The following is a 13,858-nucleotide window of genomic DNA, read 5'->3' on the forward strand; positions in this document are numbered from 1 at the left end:
GAGCAATCGAAATACTGATACACAAGTTATTATCCTGAAACTAGAAAAATGCTTCTTTTGGGCCCCATAATCCTCAAAATCAATCCCAACCTTCCTTTTGTGGCATTGAACCTTCTTAAAAAGTTTCATAGAGATCCATTCACTTAAACTAAAGTTATTGTCCGGAAACCAAATGTGTCTTCGGACAACGAAGACGCAGACGACGACGATATAATAACATTATACGAACCAAAAAAAATTATATAAAAGAATGGGTTTAAAGTTGAAGTGTGACACCCTACTCCACATTTTTTTCTCAGTGAATAAAAAAAAAAAAATCATGCGGCAATAATTTTTTCTACTGTGACACTTAGGTGTAAACGAAAAATGGAGACCTTAGGCCGGCTTGACCAACAACAAAAAAAAAGATATTTAGTTCATTAACAACTTTTTTCATTGTTTACAAAATAATTTCCGTTTGATAACATATTATATTAGAAAAAAATACGTCCGACTTTCTACTCCATGAAACTGAGAATGGAAATGGGCTATGTGTCAAAGAGACAACAACCCAACCATAGAACAGACAACAGCAGGTCACCAATAGGTTTTCAATGCAGCGAGATACTCCCGCACCCGGAGGTGGCCCCTAAACAAATATATACACTAGTTCAGGGATAGGGGTCAGTTTTTTTTTTTCGTTGGGTACTTATGCACCCAAGTCAGGAGCCTCTGGCCTTTGTCAGTCTTGTATTATTTTTAATTTTTGTTTCTTGTGTACAATTTGGAGTTTAGTATGGCATTCATTATCACTGAACTAGCATCTATATTTGTTTAGGGCCAGCTGAAGCACGCCTCCGGGTGCGGTAATTTCTCGCTGCATTGAAGACCTGTTGGTGACCTTCTGCTGTTGTCTGTTCTATGGTCGGGTTGTTGTCTCTTTGATACATTCCCCATTTCCCTTCTCAATTTTATCAGTTAACATTACTGTACGACACTATAATCTGATGTATGTTGCGACGTGTGAATACAATGTCTATGGGAACGAGCATTTAATAACTTTAGTTAGAGGTGGCCATGGAAAGGAATGAAAAAACCTTGCCACGCATAGGACGAAAATGAATATTCAACCCGACAAACGTGAAATTAAATGTTCACAAAAATAAAGCCGGACTAGAATCAGAGGCAAACGTGAGAATTCCAACTAAAAACTACATCCCTCCCCGAATAACAAAATGATATTCCACAAATGGAGTATTGTGAAAGATCAGAAGCGTGCGTATCTAAAATTTGATATAAACATTCTTTAAATGTGTCAAGTTACATTCAGCAGAACGGATCATTGCTGGATACATTAATAATTCATGTTTACTTTTATTCAAAACAAAGGTTTAAAAGAAACAATAAATAAATATAAATAAAACATATTTAAAACAATATTAAAACAGTTTATACACAGAAAAAACATAAATCGCAAGTACATACACAGGAAAAACATAAATCGCAAGTATATACACAGGGAAAACATAAATCGTATACACAGACAGGGGTTAAAAAATCCACTAGCCCGACGCCCGGGACTAGATCATTTACGCCTCGGGCAATTAAAATGTGTAATCCGATATGCCCGACGGACTAGTAACAAAACATTCTTGACGTTTCCAAAATAGAAAGTGAAAAATCTCTTCATCACTATTCTATGTTAGCCATTTCAATTCAATTAAGTCATCCGGGATTCCAATAATTTGAACTGGTTTGTACAGGTCCTGTTGTACATATATCTATATATTTTAAAAATAGAGCAAATAACTCTGGCATGTCTGGGTGGCCTGGTATCATGTGTTGATTGCAATTCTCGTACTTTAAATATCGATTTCTCATACCATGGATTGGGGTATTGTACTTTGCTTATCGTGCCGAGATTTTCAATTAACGGTATTTGGGGGTATGATGTATTGATTGGTATTGACCTGTCTTGTTGCACAGCTCTTGAGCACGAAACCATGCAACAAAATATTTCTTAATATTTTAGTACGGGAACCCCAGGAAACTTCGTCAGTTTCAAAACGAAAAATAGTAGATGAAGGGAGTAACGAGGCTGAAAATTCATCCCCCAGGGAAAAGCCGCGGAAAAAAAAATAATAGTGTCTAGGACAGCAGGGATGTCAAGTCTTTAGCGCGAGACTCACACATGTTCATGCTTATTTGGCGGCATTTTCCTTTGATCTATTGTTTTTTCTCTTTGATCTTTACAATTTGGCCAAAAAATCACGAATTCACTTCCTGAAAATTTGGCAGAACTGGGACACAATGATTCCCCTGGCAAGGTTGGCTGTTGCTGATGAAAAAAAACCAGACACTGCTCTGTGAATATTGCCGTTAGTTGCCAAAAGCACGCCAATAAAAAGTCTGCTTTGAATGTGGGAACAATTATAATGTATACTGTCTCCTTCAAAACAAAGGATACCCACTTTGTATTATGCAGCAAACTCTTGATTTTACGGCTAGCAGGTCAGTTTTGATGGACTAGCAGTTCTTCCAACAGGGCTAGTAAAATCCTGCTGCCAATAAGTCCTGGGCTAGTTAGCTGTAACAAAAATTTTTAACCCCTGACAGAAGAAACATAAATTCTATTTATACTAGCTTACTATGCGGTCTGGGTTTTGTTCATTGCTGAAGTCCATACGATGATCTTAAGTTGTTACAGCAGATTTCATTGAGTGTGTATCCAAAGGTAATATCGTTGGTTAGCTTGCTTGTTAGCTGAACCGTGAAGTCATTGTTAGGTCAGGTAAACTACCCTCCTTTAAGAGTAGACTAGTCCGGCAGATAACCAATCTATCTGTCTGTTGGACTAGGCTACTTCGAAAGAAGGGTATTATACCTGACCTAACTATTTCATTTGGTCTCTTGTGAAGAATTGCATGTCTAATTGTCAATCCTACCAAATCTTTTTTAATATACACAGGAGAAAACAAAAACGTATTTACACAGAAGAAACATAAATTGTATACACAGTTGAAGCAATTAGCCGTTTGTAAATTCACAGAAGAAACATGAATCGTCAGTAAATACACTGAAAAAATCGTCAGTAAATACACTGAAAAAAATCGTCAGTAAATACACCGAAAAAAAATCGTCAGTAAATACACTGAAAAAAATCGTCAGTAAATACACAGAAGAAGAATTTGTCAGTTAATAAACAGAAGAAACACAAAACGTCAGATCTCATTTTGTCTATGTTCATAAACCAAACTTCCATCGATGTGTTTAACCTGAAAAAAGACAAACGCGAACATAAATAAATATTATAAAGAATAGTTTCATTTTCTTAATCTATGAATTGAAAAATGGGGTATCAGCTTAAAATACCACCAACCGAATAACACACAAAACGCAGTCATTCAATATTTTAAATGAATTTTAAAGTTATGATCTTATAATGTACGTTTCATTATGATGCATTCTTGTGATTGGCTAACAGCAATATCTCGTCATTCTGAAATCAACCTTCAATTAAGAATTGAATGCTTCTGTTTGTAAATTCATTGGGATGTAAAAGCGTTGACCGAAGTACATTTTGTATGAAGCGCGAAAGCGCTTCATTCTAAAAATGTGCGCACGGTCAACGCTTTTACAACCCTATGAAATTACTAAAAGAAGCATTCAATAATTATAATAACATGTTTTTGCTATGACAATGGAAAATCGATTTTTATCATTTATCACTCTAAATAACATGTGCACTATTTTGTGATAGCCTGTATCATCATGAATTTTAAACTTCATTGGGCTATGAAAGTGAATTCTAGTATGACGAACAAGTGTTGATATCCAATCAAAATAACGGATTCTTTTGAAACATACATGTAATGTAATTATTTCCAAATGAAATGTAACTTTCATGATGTGCACAGATAAACATAAGACTGGCAAACTTGATAGAAATCGTTCTTTCGTGGTCCAGGGAAACAAATGTTATTATAATTATTGAATGCTTCTTTTAGTAATTTTATAGGAACGTAAAAGTGATGACTGTGCGAAATTGTTTCCGCGCATCAAACAAAATGTACTTCGGTCAACGCTTAAAATACAACCCAAAAAAAGAAGAAGCGTTCAATTCTTAAATGACATTTTTTCTTAATGAAATTCTAATGTACCATAGTATTTATTTTGCTCATTGTTGAAGCTCGTACTGTGACCTATGATTGTTAACTTCTACGTCATTTGGTCTCTGGTGGAGAGTTGTCTCATTGGCAATCATACCACATCTTCTTTTAATATATAATAGCTCTATTTCACACAAAATCTGGCATGGACTTACTGATTACCAACTCGTTCAAACTAACGATATGAACGACTGGACAAAGGAATACTATAGTTATCAATAGCAATTTTTCACGCATAGTATTTTCCTAAATTGCGTCGGTTTATTGTTTCGATTACAAAACTGTATAATTTAGAATAACATAAAAAAAACTCATACTGCAACCACCTCAGGCAAAAATGTTTTATATCAATGTCCATTGACATAATTTAGTTTGAGTTATTTCCCCTTGATGGCCATGTTGTAAGACAAAACGATAAATTTCATATAGTTCAAACCTCCCTTTTTTTCGATTGATTTTTCTTAAAATGGAGAACGTTTTGTGGTGTTCCGGGTTTTGAACCCAACCCCCCTCTTTTTCACCATGGTTGGATCCGCGCCTGTATCTCGATTGTCATTGAACACAATTGTCTTGACTATAATATACAGCAGATTTTCGTCTGCCTTCCGATTACCATTGAAATACACTATTTGTTACCTATGCATCTACCGTACTGTAAGCCATTAAATGGTGTATAAAAATACCATTGAAAATTTATTATTGAATGAAATGTGGTTCATAAGTGTTTTTAATTTTTTATATAGATTAGACCGTTGGTTTTCCTGTTTGGTTTTACACTAGGTTTTTGGGGGGACCCTCGATAGCATGTTGTTCGGTGTGAACAAAGGCTCCGTGCTGAAGACCGTATTTTAACCTATAATGGTTAAATTTTAAAAATTGTGACTTGGATGTTCTCATATCTATAGAGATACGCATTATAATTTGATTTTTTTTGCCATTAACTATATTTATCAAGTTTCTTCCGGCCGTGATACTTCGACATCAAGTTGTATGAAACAGGATATTTTTGAAACAATAACTCGTTAAATATCTACCGCCATTACAATGAGTACAATCAGCTTGTGTTTAATCAATGATAGGATAACTACCTTTCAACGGTATCTTTATACTGGTTGTAGGTTTAATTTTAAATTGAAAACTTACCAAAAATATTTGAATTACGCAAACATAAGTGATGACAGTTCCAACTGGAACTAACATCTCCATGGTCAACTTCAGCTTCATCATCATGCAATTCTAGTGAATTTTGGTCTGAACTTTCTAAACTGGTATCCAACCCTTCAGTTACAGACACATACTGTCTGGTACCAGTTCGTGAAAGTAAAATATCAGATAATGTTATTTTATGAGTAGGTTTATTTGTGACATCAATGTGTTCATCATTGTTCATTATGTTTCCAGTCTCTTTGGGTTCTTTGTTTGACCCTAAACTTTCTGTTTCTATTCCTGCAGGAACAAGTACTAATGTCTTCTCTGATCGTCTCATTCTCTGGAACAACGAGCTTGAGTCCTTGTCCGTTACTTCACAACCTTTTAAACAATTAATAAAGCTTTCTAAACTTCGATCTTGGTCTGAAAGAAAACATAATTGTTTGATTTAATGCAAAATTCGCTTAAAATTTAGAAATGAAGTCCTTGCAATTTTACTATCCATTTCTTAAGTCTTTGATGCATGGTTTTTTCCCCCGGTTAGTTGTTATTGGCTTTGGACTAGCTGTCAATAACTGCGAGAACTCTGAGATCTGTATTTGGAGTCTTTCTGTTGTGTAAATGTACAAGTACCCGGCCACGTACATCTGTGTTTTTGTTATATGTATTTCTATTTGTATCCATCTGATGAGTTGAGCCTTTTTTCCGACTGATTTTTATCGCCCTTTCTGACTGTGAAATGGGAAGATTTTATCATACCGGTATACCCTTATTTATTTCATTTTTTTATAATTTTTGCTAATTGTTTGGATTTCTGAATTATTTTAATAATTGCACTTGTTTCCATAGATGCAAGTTTAATGTTAAAGTTTCAGTTGGTATTTTTTTTATCTATAATAAAAGACTTTAAACTTGAATCGTTACCATGAGGTCTGTAAAAAAAAAGAAATTCATAGGAACGACTTGAAACTCTGATTGAAATGTATTTGCCTGTAACTGCTGAGGTGATGCAAGCTTTTATGAAAGCTTCAACTTGTTCCCATTGTTATAACTGCAAATCAGCATATAAGATAATGATATATCATCAACAAGATATATATAATGTAGAAATCGTCATAGATCTAAACTAAATAACTCTTAATACGTACGAGATTCATGTTCACGAAATTTATATCCATCTGCAAAAAAATGTGAATACAATTAGAATAAATATCCCGTTGAAAATTAGTAAGTCCCTTATTGGGACTCATTATTGCAGTAAATATATACCGTAAAAATCGATAAGTAAGGTCTTTTGAGATTGTCTCCAATCAAAACAACATTTAAATAATCTTTCAGTTAATTTCTAATCACTCTTTTACAACAGAACAAATACAAGGGGCAGGGAAATTACAACGACTATCAAATCCCTCAAAAAATTACAGTTGTAAATATGTGTACAAAAAAATGTTCAAAACATTGAAATACCCCCGGAAACTTAGCATGTGATAACGTACAGCGTTGTTGTCAATGAATCTAATCGTCAGTATGGAAATTGACGGCAGAAAATCTCGAATAAAAAAAGAACGTTTCTTGGTTTTTTTTGTTTTTTTTTCGACAATAATCAATTATCAGATGACGAACTTTCAGTGGTATACTCATACCCGTTGTATATTCGTTAGGTGCATAAAGTGGCGACTTCATAGGAATTTTCTAATTCTTAGACTTCTAAGGTAGCTTCAAAAAATCGAAAGGAAAATACAAATTCTGTTCAAACATGAAATTTTGTCTTTTCAGAATCTAAGGAACAATGGATACTCTCTTTGTTCGTATTCCAAAGTAAATTAAATGTTACTTCATTGGTTGAATTTCCCATATGGTATTTTAAGCTAATCACCATGTTTTAGTATACCCTTTTGAAAATATTACCCAGAATCCATAAGAAGATCAGAATGAGTATGCTTCTATAACAATGATTTCAAAATGCAGATTCAAATACTAATAAGTATACACATTTAAATTTAAAAATATCTAGATATTAAAAAGTGAAATAAATTCAAAGTTCTTAAATCAGTCATCTTGATAGAAATTTATGTAAGAGAATTAATATTACACAACATAAGGCGTTACGTCTGAGTGTATTTTTAAATATGTAACATCTTAAATTGTCAATATAAATAAAATATAATGCTGTGAATAAAAGTATACAAGTTATAGACTGGATATGAAATTATACTTTGTGTATCGTAGCCTAGCGAAATTGCTAAAATGTCACTAAACGTCACCTAATTGTATGTATGGAAAAAAAAGAGAAAAAAATAACTAACTCTCAATATCCTTAAAATTTCTGTTTTCTAAAAAAAAAAAATAATATTACATACCCACAAGCATATAATCAAAACAAAGAAGAAAGGAAAATCCGGACACAGTTAAATATGAGATATACATGATTAGTTCTGACTGTTCGGTCTATTGAAATTTTCGGGGTAGATTCCTGCTTTTTAATATGTGATAACATGTGTGACCTTGACCGTTAAAACCCGGTTTCTGGTCATAATATTGACTCGTGTGATAATATATGATTGAAATATTGAGTTAAGGGGGTTACCAGGATAATTTGTTACAATAAATCAAAGGTGCTTAATATTGACCTCGGTTAAATTGATAGGGGTACGTGAGGGGTAGCAAACTTTATTAATTATTAATGACAGCTTTCGGGGCATTTATTGATCTTAATTGCACAAAAACATAAAAAAAAAGTTATATTTTCTTTGACTTCGCATTGTTCAAAAACATATTGCTGTTTGAAGATCATAGAAGAAATTTTCAATCTCTTCGACCATAAGCCACATGCCACATTCTGTAGCCACCAGGTTTCGAAAACTATTTGATTTTTATTGGGGGAAAAGGGGGGGGGGCTAGGATTAGATTTTTAAAAAAGAGCAGATTAGAAATTTCGAGTAAAAAAAAGTCAGGATGAGACACTTTGTAAAATAAAGGCATGTGACAATTTTTGTAAAAAAAAGTCTAGATAAACTAATCAAAAATAAGGCAGGACCGAATAGAGTAAAAAATAAAAGTGAAGGACATAACAATAAAATAGTAGCTCCCTTAGACTTTGCGATATTTCAAAAACCAAAAAAAGGTTAAATTGCTACTTGAACAATTTTCTAATATTTTTTTTCACATTTCAACCATTTTGATACATTTTATACCTGTTAGGAGTCAAATAGAAACATTTTTTTGGTTTTAATAACCCTGTTTACATTTATATATTTGATGTTTACGCACCCAAAATAAAATTATGTAGTGATAAAATAGATGCTAATACTTATTTCATCCTCGGCATTTAATTTTTATGGGGGCTAGGATGAAAAATTGTATCCTAATTATTTTTTAGTTTTAATCTCTGTTCTGCCTTTTTACTTTTTACTCTAGTCTGTCCTACTTTTTGTTTTATTACTTTATCTTGACTTTTTTAAATGAATTTTCATCCTGCCATTGTCTTTCTTGCAAGTTGCGCATCCTGTCATTTTTTTTTACCTCAAACCTCCTGTCCTCTCTAATTTCAATTTTTTCCCCTACCCTCCCCCCCCCCCCCACTAAATATCAAACGGTAGCTCCCTTATTTTCTTCCCAAACTTTGGAGGAATCATACCCCTTCACCTGCCCCTGATTACAATTTCCTTTTAATAGAAAACCGTGAAGTCCCTATTCAATAGTGAAAAACTCGATTTGGATAAAAAAAAAAAACAATTTGGTTACAAGACGTTCCATAATGCATGACGAAGCAGTACAACGACCCTGAATCATGGTCACGTGACAAACCATAATTCTCCATTTCAAGTGACGTAGCAAAACGTGAATCAACAATAACTGATTTGAACCACATTTTCCTCAAGGTCGAAAATAAATTATATTTTGGTGCCATTTAATAAAGACATGTTCTTATCACTAAAAATCGTACGATAAAAATATATATTGTAAGTTATACTGAAATGTTCAAGTCATACGAGTATTTTTTTCTGTGAGATATTTTTATCACTTAAATGAGTATGATCGTTTGTGTAATATAATTATTAACTTACCTATACTAAAGTTCGTATGTTTCATTATGAGAATTGTATGCGTCTTTTAAGGTATCTCGGGTGTCTTCCGCCATCTTGGATTGTTAAATTTCAGATATCAATCGGTCTACATCTTTAATGAAATGTGCAGATTTTATGAGAAAAAAATGTTTTTGCAAGACTTTTCAGCTGAATGAGAAAAAAAAATAATGAGTTTTATCATATTTATGCTACTGTTTTTTTACAAATACAAATCTTTTTTTGTTTTATTCTTTTCTTTTTTTTTTTGCAACTATGCCAAAGAAGGGGGATAACTCAGATAATGTAACTTTAATACTAGAATGTGTATGAATTGAACTATTTTGTCTTGTTACAAGAAAACCAGTCCGATACCCTATTTTCTTTTTTTTTCCTGATTTTGAATGCCTATTAAATTAGCTATTAACTCATATTTTATCTTAATATGAATAACCTTGCCAAACCTGTAAATTGTGACCTATACTTTTTGTTATATATTTGAGAAAGCATGAATTGAAAAACATTTAGTTTGTTTACATTAAAGTCAAATAAAGAAAAAGACCAAGATACACAATTAAGTGAAATAGGCAGAACCAACCAGGCGAGTCGACCCGACTGAAGGTAGATACTTTGCAATTCGACTGGAAAATGTTCAACACAGGTGCATTAAATTTGTATGCAATAGCTGGCCTACACCCCTTAAAAAGTTATTACAACGATTATATTCGGTGCAGAAAGTATAACACTTTCTTAACAAGGGATATCGGTGTTTATATCTTCACCCGATTATCTAAATAGACGCTTCCTCTTCACGGATCTAACGGTAAAACTCGAGAAGTCCGTGTGACCATATTTCTATTCTAGTTAATCCTTTGATTTTTTTCGATCATTCGAGGTCCATCAAGACTAGTGCGAGGCAACAAGTCGCTATCGGAACTACTTGTGAGTGAACATGTATTGTTGTAAGGTCGCTTTATGTAATCAAGATTTTTATCTGAAAATATTGATAAAAGAGAAACCTTGACCTTAAATCTTTCCACTTTTCCAAGACCAGACCATGTGTTTTATACATTATATAAAAATTTTGCTACATAGGAATCATTCACGACTTTAAACGGATGACTGCACTGCGTTCCATAAGTGGTTATATGAACGTACGTTTCGCTTACGTAAATGCTTGCATTAGGCGAGTGTAATATTTGAAAAAAGACGTCTAGTTAAGGACTTTAATGCACCCACCTAACACACGGCTAATTTCTTTTTTAAATGAAAGAATAATGATTTAACTTTGATTTTTGCCCGGTCGTCACAAAATCGTACGGTGCAGTTTTTGTAAAATTGACGTTTATTTCAGAAATTAGTTGAAAATTGTAAAAATACGACATGTTTTTCAAACAAAAGAAATTAGTCGTACCTCTTCTTTTAGACAGAATAATTAAGTGAATTAGATTCTTAAAATAATGAAAAACAATATTTACAACTATAACTCCGCATGCTTTTGCATTCCTTCTAAATATTTGACATTTTGTACGAAAATTTTCATAATCCTGACCTTTTCGGATCTACAATTAAATTTTTATTAAATGCTTTTGCACTCGATCCGTTTTAGAACACACCAAATCACTCATCAGTTATCGTTTTTTCATTCAAGATCAAGACTTTATCTCAACATTTCTTAAAATCACGAATTTCTGTAATTTTATGATGTTGGGTAACATCACTATAGTTTCCGGAATCCCTTATCTATTTCGTTATCGTTTTTTTTTTACTGAATATATCAGTCGATTTCCGTGTACTTTATAGTGCTATTAGAGTACGATAAATCATATTTAAACGGTTATATTTCTATCTTGAACTTCAGTGGAGCTTAAATAGATATAAAATCGTCCGAAAATAAGATCAAATCAAAGTAAAACATAGTTTTTTGAGTTCTGTAGAATTCACCCATTTCTAAATAAGGAATCGTATCGGAAAATTGTAGAAAATCTTCCGAGTCGTGTCAAATTTTCACAGTCCAGTTCACAATGAAACCATTCCTAAGCTAAAGAGCAAAAACTATCCATATTGACAACAGATGCATAGTCTGTCATGTATTTACTACATAGAAACTATGTAGTTAAACACTTAAATGAAGATACAGTTGTATTGCCGCAGTGGGAAAACGAAAAGACTGGTCGATGAATATGAAAAAAATGAAAACATCCCATTTGAAAATACAAAATATCATAAGAGTTGCTATGAATATTTCAAAAGTAAGTACAACCTATCATCTTCTGTTTTGTCTGTACAAAGACTTTGTACTACATGTACCAATTCTACCGACCAGTCTCTTCTCATATATCAACGAGGGCAGTAGATCTACAACTCATTCTGATTTGTCTGTTTGTATATTTTACAAATGTATAAAGCCTATACGCAAGTTACACAACTTCATAAGGTATCCTCTGAGTAGCAAACTCAAGCTGTATTGAGTGTTAATACATATATCTCCTACAATATATATAAAAAGAAGATGTGGTATGATTGTCAATGGGACAACTATCCACAAAAGACCAAAATGACACAAACATTAACAACTATAGGTCACCGTACGGCCTTCAACAATGAGCAAAGCCCATACCGCATAGTCAGCTATAAAAGGTCCCGATAAGACAATGTAAAACAATTCAAACGAGAAAACTAACGGCCTTATTTATGTAAAAAAAATGAACGAAAAACAAATATGTAACACATAAACAAACGACAACCACTGAATTACAGGCTCCTGACTTGGGACAGGCACATACATAAATAATGTGGCGGGGTTAACATGTTATCGGGATCCAAACCCTCCCCATAACCTGGGACAGTGGTATAACAGTACAACATAAGAACGAACTATAAAAATCAGTTGAAAAAGGCTTAACTCATCAGAAGAACAAAAATACAAGTGGACGTATGATCTGATTTACAAAATAACTCGTTATAATTTTACTATTAAATCTGTATACCATCGAGCTTGCATCGCTAAATATTAGCTACAAAATTTGAAGTGAGAAAGTAAAGAGCTATTTTATTCTGAACATAAAACAGCTTTTACTAACATTTCGACGATTAAAGATGACGTGCCTGTACACAAGGAAGTATTCTGGTTAACAACTTTGATTACTTAATTTATGCCGAGGATCGCTGCCGAGAAAACTAAATAACATATTATCAGCTTCAACAAATACTAAAAATATATGGTCAATTTATAGTTACAGTGTACATGTATACAGCCTCAACAAGGCCAAGGTACAACCAATATTGTATACAGTAGCTCTAAAATTTTGTCTTATTCTTTTTACCTCTTTTTCATTTAGATTTGTCATTACAAATGCACCGTATTTGTGGACACACGTTTGATAACTATTAACAAGTTTGACTGATCAACAGATAAGAAAAATTGAAAATGGGGCATACATTCTACATGGCATTATTTTTCTTCTGGGGGTCAAAATTTTATCCAAGACAATGTCAACCTAACTACAGAAACAATAAAAGTTCTCTGCATGACTTTGGTTGGTTAAAAGGCAATATCGGTCCGGTATGATGTTATGCAACTTTCTACAAGATTTGATCTGTTCACGCAGGGGGAGGGTTGAGATTGCAAAAACATGTTTAACCCCGCCGCAATTTTGCGCCTGTCCCAAGTCAGGAGCCCCTGGCCTTTTTTATTTTTGTATGATTTTTTGTTTTAATTTCTTGAGTATATTTCAAAGCTTAGTATGACGTCCATTATCATTTCAAACTAGTACATTTTTGTTTAGGGGCCAGCTGAAGAACGCCTCCGGGTTTGGGAGTTTCTTGCTGCATTGATGACCCATTGGTGGTCGTCGGCCGTTGTCTGCTTTTGAACGGGTTGGTGTCTCTTTGACAAATCCCTCATGTCCATTTCCAATTTTTAATTCAATCTGTATATAGTAGATCTTGTGTCCGCTTTGAGCAAAACCTCTGCTGTACTGGTATATGCCCATGCCAAGGAAGTTGTCTTTGTATGGATAATTTGACCGATAAGAATGATGAGATTACAAGTTAAAATGAAGCTATAATATTCCGATATCGCAATATTCCGACACCTAAATGGTCCTACATCCCATTGGTCCGACGTTTCGATCATTTAGGTTATACGCTAACGGGATTTTAACATAAGAAAGCCAAATAAAAGGTTCAATATTAGGATAACCTTGTCCTCCGTTTGAAGCGGTGAAACAAGATATAAAAAAGTAATACGTAGTGCCAAAGTAGCCCGAAGGTCATCACTAGCGTAATTTAAAATAAGTACAAACTCCTTTGTCAAGTGTTGTTTGATTAATAAGATATCTCAAGATACACGGCGGCCGACTAAAGTAAAATCAAACACAGTTTAACGTACAATGAGTGGTCATATTTTCCTTGTGATGTTTTATATTAAAATTGTCAATTTGTTGATATAAATATACTAGTAGCACTTTACTCATTTTAGTAATGTTAGTTAGT

The 13,858-nt window shown here is 33.4% G+C and overlaps 1 protein-coding gene across 2 annotated transcripts; it reads right to left on the reverse strand.

Annotated features, from left to right (window-relative positions):
* Nucleotides 1-1,340: 1,340 nt before the first annotated feature.
* On the reverse strand, nt 1,341-9,404 carry LOC143051650 (uncharacterized). 2 transcript variants are annotated; one of them, XM_076224547.1, is made up of 4 exons: nt 9,365-9,404; nt 6,446-6,475; nt 5,292-5,720; nt 1,341-3,254 (listed from the first exon to the last, which is right to left on the reverse strand). In XM_076224547.1, the coding sequence occupies exons 1-4, from the start codon at nt 9,387-9,389 to the stop codon at nt 3,250-3,252; spliced, it is 489 nt and encodes a 162-aa protein (XP_076080662.1). In that variant the 5' UTR covers nt 9,390-9,404; the 3' UTR covers nt 1,341-3,249. The 2 variants fall into 2 exon arrangements, with proteins under 2 accessions (XP_076080662.1, XP_076080661.1); XM_076224546.1 differs by lacking the exon at nt 9,365-9,404 and adding an exon at nt 7,658-7,786.
* Between the last annotated feature and the right edge of the window lie 4,454 nt (nt 9,405-13,858).

The sequence above is a fragment of the Mytilus galloprovincialis genome, chromosome 11, assembly GCF_965363235.1.
Source record: "Mytilus galloprovincialis chromosome 11, xbMytGall1.hap1.1, whole genome shotgun sequence".
In the NCBI taxonomy this organism is placed as follows: Eukaryota; Metazoa; Mollusca; class Bivalvia; order Mytilida; family Mytilidae; genus Mytilus; species Mytilus galloprovincialis.

Coding starts and splice junctions, on each gene's coding strand:
- LOC143051650 (XM_076224546.1), bottom strand. CDS start 7,724: ATGTATATCTCATATTTAACTGTGTCCGGATTTTCCTTTCTTCTTTGT. Junction 6,476..7,657: donor TTTTGATTATATGCTTGTGG/GTATGTAATATT, acceptor ATTTTTTTGCAG/ATGGATATAAATTTCGTGAA. Junction 5,721..6,445: donor ATTTCGTGAACATGAATCTC/GTACGTATTAAG, acceptor GTTTTCTTTCAG/ACCAAGATCGAAGTTTAGAA.